Here is a 16,722-nt window from a genome sequence, read left to right as displayed (position 1 = left end):
TACTCACCTCAATTGGATATAAAATCCGCCACCATCAGTCTTGGATATAAAATCCACCACCATCAGTCATGAATGCATGAACATATGACTCAACTACAAATGCATATGTTCACACAAACAATAATCACCTCACCATCACCAATACTTGTATATATGCAATCATCAACAATTCACCACCAATTTATCATATATACAATCACCAACAACATCAAAAATCACAACATGAAGTTGTCACATAATTACACCACTAACAATCAACATTTAACATGTTCAACAAACAACATAACATAAACATGTTCATCACCATTCAATTATATATATGCATCGACAACAATTCACCACCACTTGACATATATACAATCACCAACAACATCCACAATTCAATCAACATATAGTTTTCACATATATATATCATCAATCATCTCCACATAAATCAACATATAGTTGCCACAATTCCACATAATTCCTTATAATCCAAATAAAGGAACAAATACAACATATGATCACAAACATCATATTCATCACTCAATAACCATTCATACACCATTTCATAGTCATATTAATCTATTCATAAAGGGTTCATAAGCAATTGGCTCTCAAAAATCATCTTTAGTCAAGTTCGTCTCTCAAAATCACAACAATTAAATTAATTGAACATTTAAGTCAAAACCAAGTAAACAAGTTCCAATGCCTCAACTAAGCATACCTCTAGACCACATATGAGTGCAGTAGAGGATACCTTGGCGTTTCACCGGCCAAATACGACGAATTCTTGAAAAACTCAAAGTTCGTCTCATTTTATCACTTTTCCAAAATTTTCCATTTTCAAAGAAAAACAAGTTCAAACTTGACGAAACCAATCACAACCATTTTTAGAAATCATATAAACATTATACAACTCTAATCCCGCTGCAATTTCCGGAGAAAAACGAGTTTTCGGAAAAAAAATCGACGTTTAGACCGTTTTTATAAAAGTTAGACGATTTTCACAAATCCAAGTCCAAACCAATTCAAATCATGTTCCAGTAGGATTATAGGTATAAACAGAGGTTAATTAAGTCCAAAGAAACATTTTAGAAGTATCAGATTGGTCCCCAAGTGCACGAAACGAAAAATTAAAAGTGGCTAAACCTGTGAAGGTTCGCTTAAGCGAAGGCACAGTTCGCTTGAGCGAACTCAAGTCAGAACCTACATGCTGGTTCGCTTACACGTTCGCTTAAGCGAAACATCACAGTTCTGCAGCAAAAATATTACGGGTTCCAACCCTTTTCACCCCAAAATCCAATTTTCAATCCCCCAATTCACCAAAACAAGTTCCAGAAAGTGTTTATAGGTCAATATAAGTTCAATACACTTAAACACATACAAGTTTTGGAATTAAAGCATCAACATAACAAAATTCACCAAATAATCATCACTTCTTCAACTTTCAACAACAATACAAAATCTTTTCATCAATTCATCAATCTTGATACCCAAAGCACCAATTCAACAACAACATATTCCAAATCAATAACAACAACCAATGAACACAAATTCATGCATAATTCAACACCACAACATCAATTCTTATCAAACTTGCTCAAGAACACAAAGCACCAACAACTATGCAATTAAACATGTTAATTCACATACTAACATACAATTATCTTATAAATCATGTTCTCAAACATAACAACAACAATCATGCACGAATTTACAACAATTAGATTCAATTCATCGATTTCACAAAAATGGGTAAAGAGAAAAAGTTATGGATTATGGTTGAAATCTAACCCTCTTACCTCTAACACCAAGATTCTCTAACCCAAACCTCAATTTTGCTCCTAGATGTTGAATCCCCTCTTTGCCTTCTAACCCTTGTTGTTGTTGTTGCCTCTAGTCTCTATCTCTTCTCTTCCCAAATGAAATGAAATGAATAATGTTTGTAAAACCTAGTGTTACCAACAACTAGAGTTTATATACTAGCTCTACTCAATTGGGCTTATCTCTTAAACCTTAATGGGCCTAACCCATTTCTATTCTAACACCCAAAATGTCACTACTCACTTAATGGTAAATTATAACACTAACGACCACTTAATGGTAATTAAAATAATTACCACACCCTCTCTAGTAACTTGGTAAAATAATACTTCTACTAAACATTAAAAATAATCCTCATCCAAAATTACAAGATTACCCCTACTCTCAAAATGACCAAAATGCCCCTAAGTCCAAAATGACTAAAATACCCTTCTACACCGAATTCTACAATTCCCAACCAAAAATACACACAGAGGCAAATAATCACATAAGAGCACATATATCACACATAAATAAATAATAAAATAAAAACTAGCGAAAATCGGGCTGTTACAGGCATCATTTCGGATCCTAAACAGATGGGGTTTCCCCCATTGTAGTAAATTGTAGCTAGTTAGGTGCTCAAATCAATGACTGAAGTGTCTATGTTTTTTTGGTGTGATTTACATTATATGAAAACAAGCACACCAATTTATAGAATGTTTTGTCGTTGTCTGTAACACCCCGTTTTTCCAACATATAATTATTATAAAATAGATCAGAGTTCATCACAAACAGGATGTCACATTTCGTTCTTCAAAATATCATTAAATATAAATAGAGTTAAAATCCACTCTTTATTTAAAACAACTGCTGTCAATAATTTCAAATATGTCGCTGCGGGAAAATTATTAAATGTTTAAACAATACTTGGCACTAAAGGCCTCAACGTCATCAACATAATTAATTCCATCTAAAAATGGTCCAACAATAAATTCATAAAAAGAATACGTAACAATGGAAAATCAAATACAATTAATTCCTATCCCGTTACGTATCAGAGCGACTCCTAAGACGACACGAGGAATCAACTAACATCAGCGGTTACTCCTGGTTATCTGCACGTTACCCACGTAGAGGCAACATTCAAACAGAAGGGGTGAGATTTCACATTCAATAATAATAAGCATATAATTCATTAAAAGAATTTAACAACATAAATCAACAACAGTACATCAGCAACATTACTTCACATAACTTCAACAACAAAACTTCGCTCAACAACGCGTCAACAATGACTTGACAATGCAACAACAATGACTCAACAATGCAACAACAACGAATCAACAAATGCAGTATGCATGTGGTACCATCAGAGCATCAAGCTCTCTTCACTAATGTCGTAATTCGACTTGACTGGCTACAACCCCCTTCGCTTAAAATTAACAGAGCTACAACTCCCTTTGCTAATGTCATAATTCGACATGTCAGGCTACAGCCCCCTTCGCTTAAAATGATTATGTATTGACACAACCAATGCAACAACAACAACAACGACTTCACATTATGACTTCATAATTCATCAATCATGAACAACATCATATAACATCATATTCAACACCTAACAATCATTCACATATCTTCATTTAATCATATCAAACTATCCACAAATAATTTGCCAAGTATTTGGTTTTACAACTTTCGTCTCTCATTTTACAAATCATTCACATCAATCATTTTCGACAAAGTTCGTCTCTCATTTTACAACTTTAAAATAATTGAAACAAATAAACCAAGACCAAACAACTAGGATCGAATGCCTCAACTATGGATACACCTAAACCATATATGAGTGCAGTAGAGTATACATGTGCGTTTCACCGGCTAAATACAATAGAATTATAAAATTCACCAAGTTCGACTCATAGAATCATTTTACAAAACCAATTTACTTTCAAAACAAAACCAAGTTAGACTCATCACATCATAGGTTAAATCATCTATATATAAAAGTTAACCAGTAAGCTAATGTTTGCCCTAATTTAAACCTAAACCTAGGGATTAAATTTCCTGTTTTAACCCTGACATAAAGCTTAATTACGAAACCTAATTTAAACCTAAACCTAACAATTTTTCCTCTCTTTCTCTCACGCGTTTGCCAACCTCCTCCCCCCATTTCGTATACAATCACGTATTACCGCACGGTGGTATCTCCTTCTCTCTGCGACACTGCTGCTGTGACCATGGCCTTTCCGATTTCTTTTTCTTTCTGCTTCAATCGTTTAAGCCAGTTACTCGCTTGCACGCATCAATTTGTTGAACGCACAAATTGATGGATCCAAGACGGCGACTGAAGGGTGATTGTTTGACGGAACAGTTACACAAAGCCATGGTACAAAAATATTCATCGTTGAGGTCGAAAAACCCAATGAAGCGATAGCTGTTGTGTCGTAGCATATTAGCTAAAGATGGATTTCCTACTCCTGTTCAAAATCTCGATAGCTGCTTGGCTGTTTTATGGTTAGTGATTAAGTTTAATTTCATTTTAATTTTGCAAACGGAAATTCAATTCTCACAACTTTATTTGATGTGGATATGACTGTAACAACTTTATTTTTGGCTTCTGTTTTTTGATTTAACCATCATTTCATTGTTTTTATATTCTTAGTCACTAGATTTATTACACTTGATCAGATGTGCTGATTTTAATTTAATTATGTTTTTTAGTTGAATTTTGATGCTAACTTGCAAAGCTTTAGCTAATGTACACAAAGTAAGAATTATGCTACACTAATATGCATTTGATATCCAAATTATGTATGTTTTGTTGTACTGTAAGACTGTTGTGGATTTGGACATACTCAATATAGCTTATTTATAATCTTTTGTTGGGATCACTATAGTGACAGGGCGATCAAAACAAAACTAAGACAAAATCTGAACCTGATATGCGTTTGGAGGCTATCGAAGGCATGAATTGTTATCATTAAATGTGATTAAAATGAACACACCAATGCTAGGAAGGTATGTATTTCTTATTGCTGTTTTAGGTGTCTCATTTTTAGAGCTTATTTTTGTTCTTTCTTTTATAATCCTTTATTGAAATTTATATTTGGTACTTGATTGAGTTGTTTAGTTGGAAAGTGCTTGAAATCAGAATAAAAAGTGAATGAGTTCACATACAATTGTTTTTTGTTCAATTTCCAAGTAAAAAATATTATGAGAAGCCAATATTAAGATTTTGATTTCCCCTTTCATTGTTTGTGATGTTCGATTTTGAAAAAGTTGTTACCATGGTGGACATGCTTCGTAACCGACCTCGCTGACATGATTTATGAGAAGCGCAAAAAAAAAAAATTCTCACAAGATTTCGTTCGCTCTCTCTCTCATCTTGATTTTTATGTTTGTTTTTACTAATTATTGCAATTTTTTATTTTCATTAATGTTGCAGTTTATTGGAAGGACGAAAAGGGTATATGGCTTCAACTGGATTCTCCTAATTTTCCTTCCTTCCGATTCGGTATATACTCTTTGTTACTTCCTCTGCCCTCTCTCTCTCTCTCTCTCTCTCTCTCTCTCTCTCTAACTTACAGGGTTCCTCTTATATATGTGTTAGGCATGGTTGGTTCAATATTCGTCAAGGGTGTTGCTGAACAAAGTTTAAAAGGTGAGGCGAGTATGCTTAACTAATCTCTACTGATTCATAATCAATATACATGTATTTTATGATCTGTTTAACTCTTCATTTTGTCCTCATTATTAAACTAATTGGTACTCCTTAGCATATTGAAGATCACATTATATAACATTTGTAATTGTAAATGGTAGCTTCCTTAGGATATGTCAGACCACCCATTTCAATAATCTATAATGTTTGTTTGGGGCTGTTTGTATAATAGCAGATCTTTTATTATTTAATTCGTCTATAATTGTGTCTTTACAGTCCATGTAGGTATTGTAATCATAGTGTGAGCATCATGTAAGCTTTTCTTTTAATTGTCAATTTCTTAGTGTTTCTTAACTAATAGAAAGAGTTTCTTTTAAAATTGATTTTGTTTCTAATCTTCAATAAACTATAAGTAAGAGAAATATTTTTTGCTTGGAATTAAGTTTTTCTAAACTAAAATTAAGTTTTTGTGTGAATTTTTTTAAAGTATGGTATTTCAAAATGAAGCTATTTGCTTTGAATTCATTTTAGATAATGAAGTTACATTTGACATTTCCATCAAAACACCAGTGCTACCCTGATAGTGGCAATCATACATTAGTGATTAGTCCTTGGACAAAAAAGTTTTAGATACATTTAATTGAAACTTAGATTGAAAACATCACCACTTCTTCCAGCAATTTCCTTTCATTTTTGTTTACTGTTAATTAGTGTGTATAATTTGGATCTCAAAAATTATGTGCAGTGTCATATGATCAATATTTTTTTTGGTACAATTTTTTATTTGATTGTGTACTACATTACATAAACTTTTGACAGTATCCTGAATAGAGTTCAGTTGAAAAATACTTGCAATTCCTATTTTTCTTTTATTATGCTATATTTTTATCACGCTAATGATTTTATTTTGTTGCACTTCCTGTTGTTGTCAGAATCTCACTTCTAAAAATTGTTGTTGCCACTAGGTACTGCTCTCTTTCATTCATTTCTTTACAATGAAACCGCATGATCTTTTTAGTTGATCATTTGGTGTGTGAATCGTTACGTCCTTCAAGTAATTACATAATTATGGCTCTTATGTTAATACTGATTCATAATCAAAATTCTTGAAAAGTAAAGATACAGTGAGGTTCGGCAACTTATTCTGCAAGTCAATTATGATTTTTCTAAGAAAATTGTATGCCACGATTTCTCTTATGAATCATGATTCTGCAAGTCAATCATAATTCGTTTATTTTGACCAATCATGTTGCTAATATACAAGAATTGCTTGAATATGGTTATAAAATGCATTACATTGAGAACCGTGTATCTTCTAATAGCCTTTCAAGTTAATCACAATTCTTCTAAAAAAATTGTTTGCATATGGTTCTGAAATAGTTGTGAAGATTCAGTGTACCTTTGTGTATTGAACCTCTTGATTTGTTTGATAGGGTGTAACCTGCTTTGTGTATTGAACCTCTTGCTTTGTTTGATAGGGTGGAACCTGCTTTGTATAAATAAATAGTTTTTCTTTTTTAAAAATTTTCCTTCGTCATTTTATCGAGGCAGATTCCTACACTTAATAGATTCTATGCTTGAATACTTGATTGTATGATTCAGTTACTTTCAATGGTTGCTCCATGAATATTTTAAGCATTTTGAACTTTTGATTGGCTCATGAAATACAAATATATCTCTCTGTTACATTTAATTTCATTAGAATGTTGCAAATATAGAGGTTCAGCAAGTAATACGCCGTTTTGTTTTATGTAGGAAACTGTTGAAGGAGTTGATTCAATTTAAGCAATAAGGATGATGTTGATGGAGCTGAGTCAGACGCGACTCTGACTAGCAAAACTCTGGGAAAGGCAGTTGATGTTAGTGTTCAGTCATTGGACGACATTGTGCTAGGTGGTTGTGATGGATCAAGCACAAAGGGTCCGAAAATTGTCCCTGATTCAAGTGCTAAGGGTCTGAAACTGGTGTCTGATGAAAATGCTAAGGGTCCGAAACTGGTGTCTGATTCAAATGCTATGGATGAAGGATCTGCAGATGATTTGATTGTGACTCAGACTAAAAATACATTAGGAAAGAGAGCTGTTGATAGTGTTGTTTCGGTCATTGATGTTGATGTTGGTGATAGTGTGGCTTCGACTGCAAAGGAGCCAAAACTGGTCCGTGTGAAGGTTGAAGTTGATGAATGAAGTGTTTTGCTATAATATGTACTCCCAGTTGCGTTGATGATGTCCAAGTTTGTTGTCCTTTCCTTTTGTTTTGTTTTCGTTTTTAGTTGTCGCGTTGATGTCTTCAATGCTATTTTGTTTGTCAGACTTTTTGTGTTTCCGATTATGACCTCCTGTTATGGCGTCTTTTGTTGGTGTCAGTGGATGTTTTGAATCGAACGATTGATTAGCACAATTTCATGACCATTTGAATTATCTAATGTATTTTGCAAGTTGAATGTTTCTGATTTCTTTTTGCCATGCGCTGCACTAGAAATGTCCATTTATATATGTTTATTCGATTTCCTGACATAGGGACTGATGTAGGTGAAAATTTGCACAACAAAACTTATTTAAAAATAGACTTTGTGCTTAGATCAAGTAATGCATGTACATTAGAGAACACTAATGAATCAACTTGAGGTAGGAGTTTTGGTGTTTTTGTGCAGCTGTTTGGTTTTTTGGGGCGGAACACAAACTGTCCAACTGTCTGGCACTGATAGCCTGCAGTTGGTTCGGTTTTTAGTGGCTGTGTTGTGTCCTGTGGCTGCTATTTTTGGGTGTGTGGAAAAGGGAGTTTTTTCTTTCCTGTTGTTGCTGCTGCTGCTCAAAGCCTATGCGCTGGGCCGTTTTGTTTTGGTGTTTTGTTCTGTTGCCCCTTCCTCTTTTCTTAAGAGGTTGGGAGTTTAATAAATTGGCTATTAAAAAAAAACTAATAATCAACTTGAAAGTGAACAGATCAATTTAAAGTAGTTACAACTCATAGATAGGCATGCCACTTTGATGATGGGATCAAATTATTAGATGAACATTAGATCATGACTGATGCAACTTATAATTTTTATTGAGATAAATTAAAATACTTTGAATTCAATTATAGGGCCTACTATTAAAAAAATAAAGCAACTGCTATATTGCAGAAAAATATGAGTATACAATATCCCTATCCAAGTATAAGTGATATAAGGTTTTATAATTGGAATGGTTTTGTGTCTAATATGTTTTAGAATTTTTGCCAAAGTCCATCTGCCATAAGGTATAAATACTATCTTCCAAAGTATTTTTAATATTCTAATGCATATTGCAGAAAACTAATATGCTACATTTTTAATATTGCAGAAAACTAATATGTTTTAGAATTGGAATGACTTGCTTTATTGATATTCTAATGCATGTTAAGGATTACTTAACTGTACAATGTCACCTATTATAATAGACCCGCGCGACAGTGCGGGTCAAAGGTCTAGAATCGTAAATTGCTGCCGCACAGGGTCATTAAATTTATATGTTATGTTACCGTAACATGGTCGATGTCGTGGAAATTTTTTAATATGGTACATTACAAAGGTTTCTGACAATTTATTTTATGAATTGAATTATACTATTTTTTCGATTCAAGTAAAATGTTTACTTTCATATTTGCGCTATATTTTTTCTTTTGAATGACCCGTGCGTTAGCACGGGTCGATGGTCTAGTACTCTTAAACACCTTAATTGAACTCCTAAAACACAATTTATGGAGTTTGGAAACAAACCATAGGGTTTCAGGTTGACTTGGAAATAGTTATGCTAAATTTCCTTAAAATTTCTCCAAGACCTACTTGGAGTGTTTCCATCATAACTCAAAATCTAAAAATCATTTTTACGTCAAACCAAAGCCACTGGAAAGCTAACAAAATTATCTAAAAATTTCATGTTTACACCAAAAGCCAATTCAAAACAGAAATGTGTAAAAAGATGCAAGAACGCGAAACAGGGCAAGCTGTCAGACAGGTAGCTCTCGGAAAAACTCCATTTTTCACTCCAAAATCCCAATTTTAAATCCCCTAAGCCCAAATTTGGTACCAAACTTTGTTTAAACGTTTCTAAACATGAAAAGACACTCAAATCCATATAAAACTTGAACCAAAACATCCTTTCAACAAAAATCACCATTTGACCCATTTTTCATGAAAACCTTCAAGAACAACACAAATTCATAGCAAGCTCTATGATTATGATTACCCATGGCATCAATCATCAACAACAACATCTCATAACAACAACAGCAGCAGTTAATCATGAATTCATTGAATTATCTACTTTTTCAACAATCAATTCCAAATCAAAACCTAATTTCTCTAATCATCAAAATCAGACAACAACAACCATGTTAAACCCTATTTCAGAATTATAAACCCATTATTAGAGAAGCTAGTCCCACCCTTACCTTAGATTGGTTGAATTCGGACTCTACAAGCTTGCTCCTCTTCTCTTCTCTGACTCCTCACTTTCTCCCTTTTTCTCCCAAAAGCAGTTTCTAGGTATTCTGTATTCTGACTTTCTAATTTTCTATTCTTAACTTACTTTTTCTCCCTTATTCCCATTCTGCCCCTCAACCTCTATATTCTATTTTAATTAATAATTCCTCCACTAAATAAAGCTCATAATAGCTACTAATAAATACCAACATATAACATATCACAAATATTCAAATAAATTATATTAAAAGACACTAAAACTCAATAAAATAAATAAGGGTCTTGCTAACAAGTGCCCTAAGGGCATTGTTTAGGAACCAAAAAAAAGAAACTATGTATTGAAAATACAAGTCAAACACTTTTAAAAGTCATAACCGTACAATTTCCAATGCAAAAATTGCCACTTTTAGATGCTTAAACAATGCCCTTAGGGCACTTGTTAGCATTTTCCAATAAATATAATAAATTAGGGCGTTAAATTGTCGACCACAAAAACTGTCTGTGTAATGTGGACCACATAAAAAATCTTGTAATGAGCAGGTTCGGATTTTATAATCAGAATTTTTCCTCACCCTAAAAAGTGAAAATTTTAACACAGTCTTGAACCGGTTCCGAATATAAACCAAACATTTTTGGGATGTGTTTGCATTATATAATCCAAAATAGTTGAGAGTTTACACAGTTACTTGTTCAACAAGAATAACATATTGGTTACATTTTTCTTTGGTCAGACCAATTTCATTGATTGGTCAGACCAGCTTTAACACATTTTTTGACCCCCATTTATGAATCGTTACACCCTATGCACTCCTTCTTCACAAATTTCTCTCTATAATTAAATACCATCAATCTTTCACAATTTCTCATTTCATCTCGTGACATTCTCTCCTTCTCTTTTCTTCTGCAATGTGCTTTCACCGTTGACCTTTCATACAAAAAAGTTACTCTAATATTGTAGGGATTATATGAACGGTCAACAGTGATAGTGCGACTCTGCAAATTTACACAACATGTTTGGGTGTAACGATGATTTATTTGTCTGGGTGTTAGGTTGACCAGCAAAGTCTCACTCGCTCAAGAAAAGAAACAAACCTTACCTCAACTTCTTTTCCCCTCCATCTTCTTGCACCACAGGTTTAATGTTAGATGTTTAATAAATTAGCATCAGGTGTTTAACAATTTTGTGTAATAGGCTTCAGTTTTATTGTAATGTACTATGAAAGTTTTTATATATTAATAAATAGAGAATTTGTATCATGTTTGTCTCTTTAATTTAATTTTAGTTTTGTTGTCATTTTCAATTATATCATCTTAATAATATAGGCCAATGTTGTTCTTAAAATCTGGGCAACACAAGAATTCAGATTATATAATCTAAAAGTTCCTTAAATTTGGTTCGGATTAGAATCCGAATAAAATGTATGTTGGAGAAAAATAGGACGGTGAGAAACACATAGTATGGAAAAAGTAATAATAAAACAAAAACATCTTTAGGCCAATTTAGAATTTTTTTTTTTTAATGGGAAATGTTATGGCACATGTTAAGATTTTTCTAATTACACCCCATATATTCCTGGTTACACCCTAAAATGCCAAAATTACCCTAAAATAAAATTTAATTTAATCTTAAACTCAGTTTAAGTAGGTCATGTAAACTTAGTTTAAGTTGGTAATGTAAACTGAGTTTCAACTCAATTTAAGTACGTTAAAAAAAATCATGTAAACTTAGTTTAAGTAGGTCATGTAAACTGAGTTTGAGTGTACATACTAAAAGTTAAATTTTGCTTTAACCTTGTTAAATGATTATACGCAATCTTATTTTAAGTATGTACATGTAAACTCACTTTAAGTAAGTTATGTAAACTAAGTTTACATGTAGCTACTTAAAGTGAATTCAAGTTAACCTCTACAATGTTAGTTAACGTTGTACGTGCTGCACAATTAAATAACTATGTTGTGCATTACATATCAACGTTGAACAACAAGAAAAAAATAGAATCAACGTTGAACAACAAGAAAAAAATAGAAACTCTAGCATCATTGTAAAAGAAAAAGAAATTCAAGTACTTATATGCAATAAAGTATGGAAGAAAGATGTTTTGCTTCACACTTAAATCTTCTATAGAGATTGATTGAATATCCATGATTGTTTTTGAGTGAAAGAAACTGAAATTTTAGACTGACAATGAATGAAATCAAAGTTTTAAGAAAATTTATATAAAAGGGCAATTTTGGTATTATCATAAAATTTTAAGTAAATTTGGGTGTAACTAGAATTACATGGGGTGTGAATAGAAAAACACTAACCTTATTTGCTTCAAATTTTCTTTTAAAAATCTACTTAAAAAGTATTGTTTTGGAAGAGGAAAGATGGAAGAGAGGTTTTGGGGTGTAATCAAGAAAGAAGAAAGAGGCATTTTGAAAATTAAATTTTATGCAAGGGTGTAATTACCTTTTTTAATTTATTTTTTCATTCTTGATAAGCAAACAGACACTTACTACAAAAGCGTGTTCAGCACAAAACGTTACTATATATTGCATTCATTAGGGTTCAGGTTAGAGCCACAATTGGAGATTGAAGATGGCTTATTCTGGTAGCGATAGGCATGATAAAAAATGGCATCGTGTCTGCGATTCGCTTCACGAGCCACCGCCGCTCCCAACTCTTCCCTCCGATGTTATTCCAGAAATCCTATGTAGGCTACGGGTAAAGTTCATCCTTCGATTCCGATGCGTTTGCAAGTCATGGAATTCTCTAATATCTGATCCCAAATTCGTCAAGAAGCAACTCCGTGTGTCCACCACTCAGAACCTCCACTTGCTAGATTATGCCCTTGACTCCCGCAAGTACATTCTCACATCTTACCCACTCGACCCTGTTTTCACAAACATAACCTCTAACTTCACACAATCTGATTGGCCTTATGCCAAGTTTTATCCCTTCATTGGCTCTTGCAATGGCATTGTGTGTATTGCAGGCAGCATTGTGGGTATTGAAGACGACAAACGTACAGGCTTAGTTATATGTTGGAACCCTTCCACAAGAAAATTCAAGGAGTTGCCCCTTTTTGAAAAGCCCACCACTGGTCTAAATGTCATGACATTTGGCTTTGGCTATGATTCCTCAAAGGATAATTACAAGGTGGTTGTTGTTTTTGACTACCTAGTTCTTGATGAGGATGATAGTTTTTTTAACAAAACTCAAGTAAAGGTTCATACTTTGGGTACTAATATTTGGAGAACCATTCAGGAGTATCCTTTTGGTGGTCTTATTGTTCCCGTTGTGAAGGGGGAATTTGTGAGTGGCACGATTAATTGGTTGTTCTCTAAAGAACAGTTCTGGGGATGTCCACGCATTATTGTTTCATTTGATTTGGCAAAGGAGTCTTATCAAAAGATTTCACCTCCTAATTTGGGAGGGGTGGATGTGTGTGACTTGTCGGCTTTGGGTGTTTTGAGGGATTGCTTGTGTGTGACAACTTATGGCAATGATGTTTGGATTATGAAGGAATATGGAAATAAAGAGTCTTGGACTAAATTGTTCAATATTCCTTACATGAGAGATTCTTCTAAACCTAAGGTCTTTGCCAAGGCAATATATGTTTTTGAGGATGATCAAGTGTTGCTGGAGTTGTATGATTCTGACTTGAATTTGGTTCTTTACAATCCCAGAAGCGGTACTTTCAAGGCTACTAATTTAAAAAATATTCCAGAAGTCTGTGTTGAAAGTTTAATATCGCCTAGTTCCCTATGCTAGGATGTAGATGTAGTGCTATGTCACTTGAGCATAGGTTTTATTTCCCAGGAAATTAAAGGTTGCATGTTATTTCTTGGATTATTAATTAATTGTCGAATGTTATTTCTTCAGAAACTGCTGTCATTTTCATTTATATTATTTGTTTGTTACATGTTTTTGTTCTCTCTGCATACATTACATTTGATATAGTTCACAATTATGCATTGCATTATATGGTTCCTCGTTTGGTTTCCTACGATTCTAATTATGATTTTGATGTTTTTCAAAGGCACCATAGTATTTATTTTTTGCAATGTATGCACAAGGATGCACAAATTTATATAATGTTTGCGTCAAATCTTACATAGTACATTATGAATTGAGATATCTGATAAGTGCCAGGAAGTAGTACTTTTAATGTTTATTTATGGCACGTTTGTTACTTGTTTCACAAGTTATCCAGGGAAAAGCCGAGAGAAAAGTGAAATTTTGACCTTTTACGCTTTAGTCATCTTACTCTACCCATTTGTGCAGGAATTGAGTGTCCAAACATCAAGCAAGTGCAAAAACAACAAATTTGGGCAAAGGCCAGCTCGCCATGGCGAGCCAAAGGCGAGCTAAATGGCGAGGACTTCCAGAGAGCACCAGGCAACTTCGCCACTGAGATGGCCATGGCGAGAAATTTCGCCAGGCGAAGTTCTGGCGAGGCAAAGGCGAAGAAAGGCGGTTTGATCTGATTTTTGGTGACGTGGCAGAATCCCATTGGTGAAGAAAACTGAGCTCGCCATGGCGAGCAATATTCTGCCAGGCGAAATTGACTTTTGCAGATTTGTATAAAAGCTCATTTTCTCTCTTTTCTAGATATTAAGTTAGTTCTTATCTTAGCTTTTCTCATAGTTTTCACATAGGTAGATATTTCTTAGGGAGAAATAAGGTAGATCATATAGAGTGAGAGTGATTTTGGAAGTTGGATCTTTATTTCTTTGTTGAGACATCACAAGTGTAATGAATCCTTCCTTTTCAATCCATCCTTGCAAGGCTTCCATGATGATGTGTAGCTAAATACCCTTTGTTGGGATGTGAGGTACTTGATCTTGCAAACATGTAACTCTTTTGATCTTGCAATATATGATTTTAGCAATTTATATTCAATATTGTTGTTATTCTTGTGTTAATGCTTTCAATAAGATTCAAGATGATTTGGACACAAACTCTTGAATCTTGAGCTAGAATAGCAATATATCTTAGGTTAACTTACTTGACATTTTTGTTAATCTTGTGATAATCACCATACTCAAGAGCTAAATGCTTTCGTATAACTTAACCAGGCTGGACACGGTCGATTAGGTTATCCGATCGACTTTGTTATCGTTTAAGGAATTTGGACACAAATGTTTAAACGATAACTTAGAAATAATTATATCACTTTGGACACGAAGGATAGTTTAGAATTGATTGTGATAATGTTGCTTATGAAGCTAGAATTCATATGGATCAATTAGGTTACGTGTGACGCTTGGTTAAGGAACGCTACTCCTAACAAGTTTCAATCCTTATTTATCTCAACTTTTACTTTTTGCAATTAGTTTAGCTAGATACATTTCAATTCAAACAAACAAGTACTCTTAATACTTTGAATGATAATCGATGTTAAACTGTCATTGATAACGCACTATTCCCTGTGGAGACGATACACAAATACTTACCTCGTTTGATGCGAAATATTCTTACATCAAAATGGCGCCGTTGCCGGGGATTGGTGTTTAGTTATCATAGATAGAACGATTGATTTATCGTTTTAAGCATTTGTATATAATCCGTAAATATTTTTTTCTTTATTTGATAGTTTTTTGTACTAACCCCTTGTTGATAAACAAAGAAAAGTTCTTGTAGTTGTTTCCGTTTTAGGATCACCACCTAGCCAAAATCATGGCTGATCATGGTTACTTCAACTTCTATACTCCACCCGAGTATGAATCCTATCCTCAGTATCAGCAACATTCTTATGGAGATGAGAGATACAAGGTGATAGAAAATACTTTGAATATCTTCATGCAACAATCCATGATAAACATGCAAGATACCAACCAAAGATTGAAGACTTTATCACTTCAAATTGGGTTGATTCAAGCACAAATCATGGATAACCAAGCCAACAATCAATCCACTCTTGGAGAACAAGAAAATAATCCAAACATGTTTGAGAGAGTCGGAGAGATTGTTGAAGAAGTTGTTGTTCAAAATGAGGTAGTTACAATTGTTGATATTGAAGAAGCAACGATGGTTGAGAAAAAGGAACGGTTACTAATCAAGGAAGATTTAATGGTAACAAGAGGGAAGAAGATGAACAAGGTAGAAATCGATCGAGTCATTGATGAAATTAACGCCTTGTTCAAACCAAAGCTAGGGAGGTCATGGACTCCAAATCTTTTGTTCCTAAAGTTCATGGAATTCCTACCAAAACGTAGGGTTTCGAAAGATGATGTGCTATCCGTTTCATTTTGGCCACCCTAACGGAAAAGGCGTCGAGCTAACGACGTTAAACAAGCGCTAGTTGGGAGGCAACCCAATTTTGTAAGTTTATTTATTGTTTTAATGCATAATAGGGTTTAGAGTCATTTACATAACAAAGCCAATCCAAAACAAAAGCAACCTAAGAAAAAAATTCGGGTTTGAAATTTTCAAGTTCGCCATGGCGAGCTCAGCTTCGCCTGGCGAAATTTACAGGTCATTTGACCTGCTTACCAGAAACCTCGCTATGGCGAGAAAAACCTCCGCCTGGCGAAATTGCCAAAATGGCAGTTACGTTTTCCCATGCCACTAACTCACCATAACTCCTCCCAACCACCCATTAACCCTCATTATCTCAAAAATTTCGGTTTCTTTTTCCTCTCTCTTCACCAACCCTATTTTCTAACTTCAAACCCTAAAATTCCAAAGAAAGTTCCACAAAACTTCAACCTTCATTGCAATCAAGTCCACTTTCATCTTCAATTTCATTTTTGTGCTTGCATTTAACTTCAACCAGGTTTGTGTTCTTCTCAATTTCTTAATTTAATTTATGAACAGTGTATGAACAAACCTTAGGGT

At 33.9% G+C, this 16,722-nt stretch overlaps 1 protein-coding gene and 2 long non-coding RNA genes across 3 annotated transcripts; 2 read left to right on the top strand and 1 right to left on the bottom strand.

Annotated features, from left to right (window-relative positions):
• Positions 1-2,693: 2,693 nt before the first annotated feature.
• On the bottom strand, positions 2,694-9,954 carry LOC146935647 (uncharacterized). The gene is made up of 2 exons (XR_015033095.1): positions 9,866-9,954; positions 2,694-2,903 (listed from the first exon to the last, which is right to left on the bottom strand). It is a non-coding gene; the product is annotated as an uncharacterized LOC146935647 (long non-coding RNA).
• LOC146935648 (uncharacterized) lies at positions 3,978-7,904 on the top strand. Its single transcript, XR_015030299.1, has 5 exons — positions 3,978-4,305; positions 4,689-4,809; positions 5,237-5,305; positions 5,402-5,452; positions 7,208-7,904. It is a non-coding gene; the product is annotated as an uncharacterized LOC146935648 (long non-coding RNA).
• A 2,523-nt stretch (positions 9,955-12,477) lies between the features above and the next one.
• LOC146935646 (F-box/kelch-repeat protein At3g23880-like) lies at positions 12,478-13,767 on the top strand. The gene has a single exon (XM_085757642.1). The coding sequence runs from the start codon at positions 12,478-12,480 to the stop codon at positions 13,651-13,653; it is 1,176 nt and encodes a 391-aa protein (XP_085613768.1). The 3' UTR covers positions 13,654-13,767.
• The last annotated feature ends 2,955 nt before the right edge of the window (positions 13,768-16,722 follow it).

This window comes from Medicago sativa, chromosome 3, assembly GCF_051527215.1.
Source record: "Medicago sativa cultivar Bolivia chromosome 3, Bolivia_mono, whole genome shotgun sequence".
In the NCBI taxonomy this organism is placed as follows: domain Eukaryota; kingdom Viridiplantae; phylum Streptophyta; class Magnoliopsida; order Fabales; family Fabaceae; genus Medicago; species Medicago sativa.
Note: the sequence above shows the minus strand (reverse complement) of the source record. Positions and strands in the feature narration are given on the sequence as shown.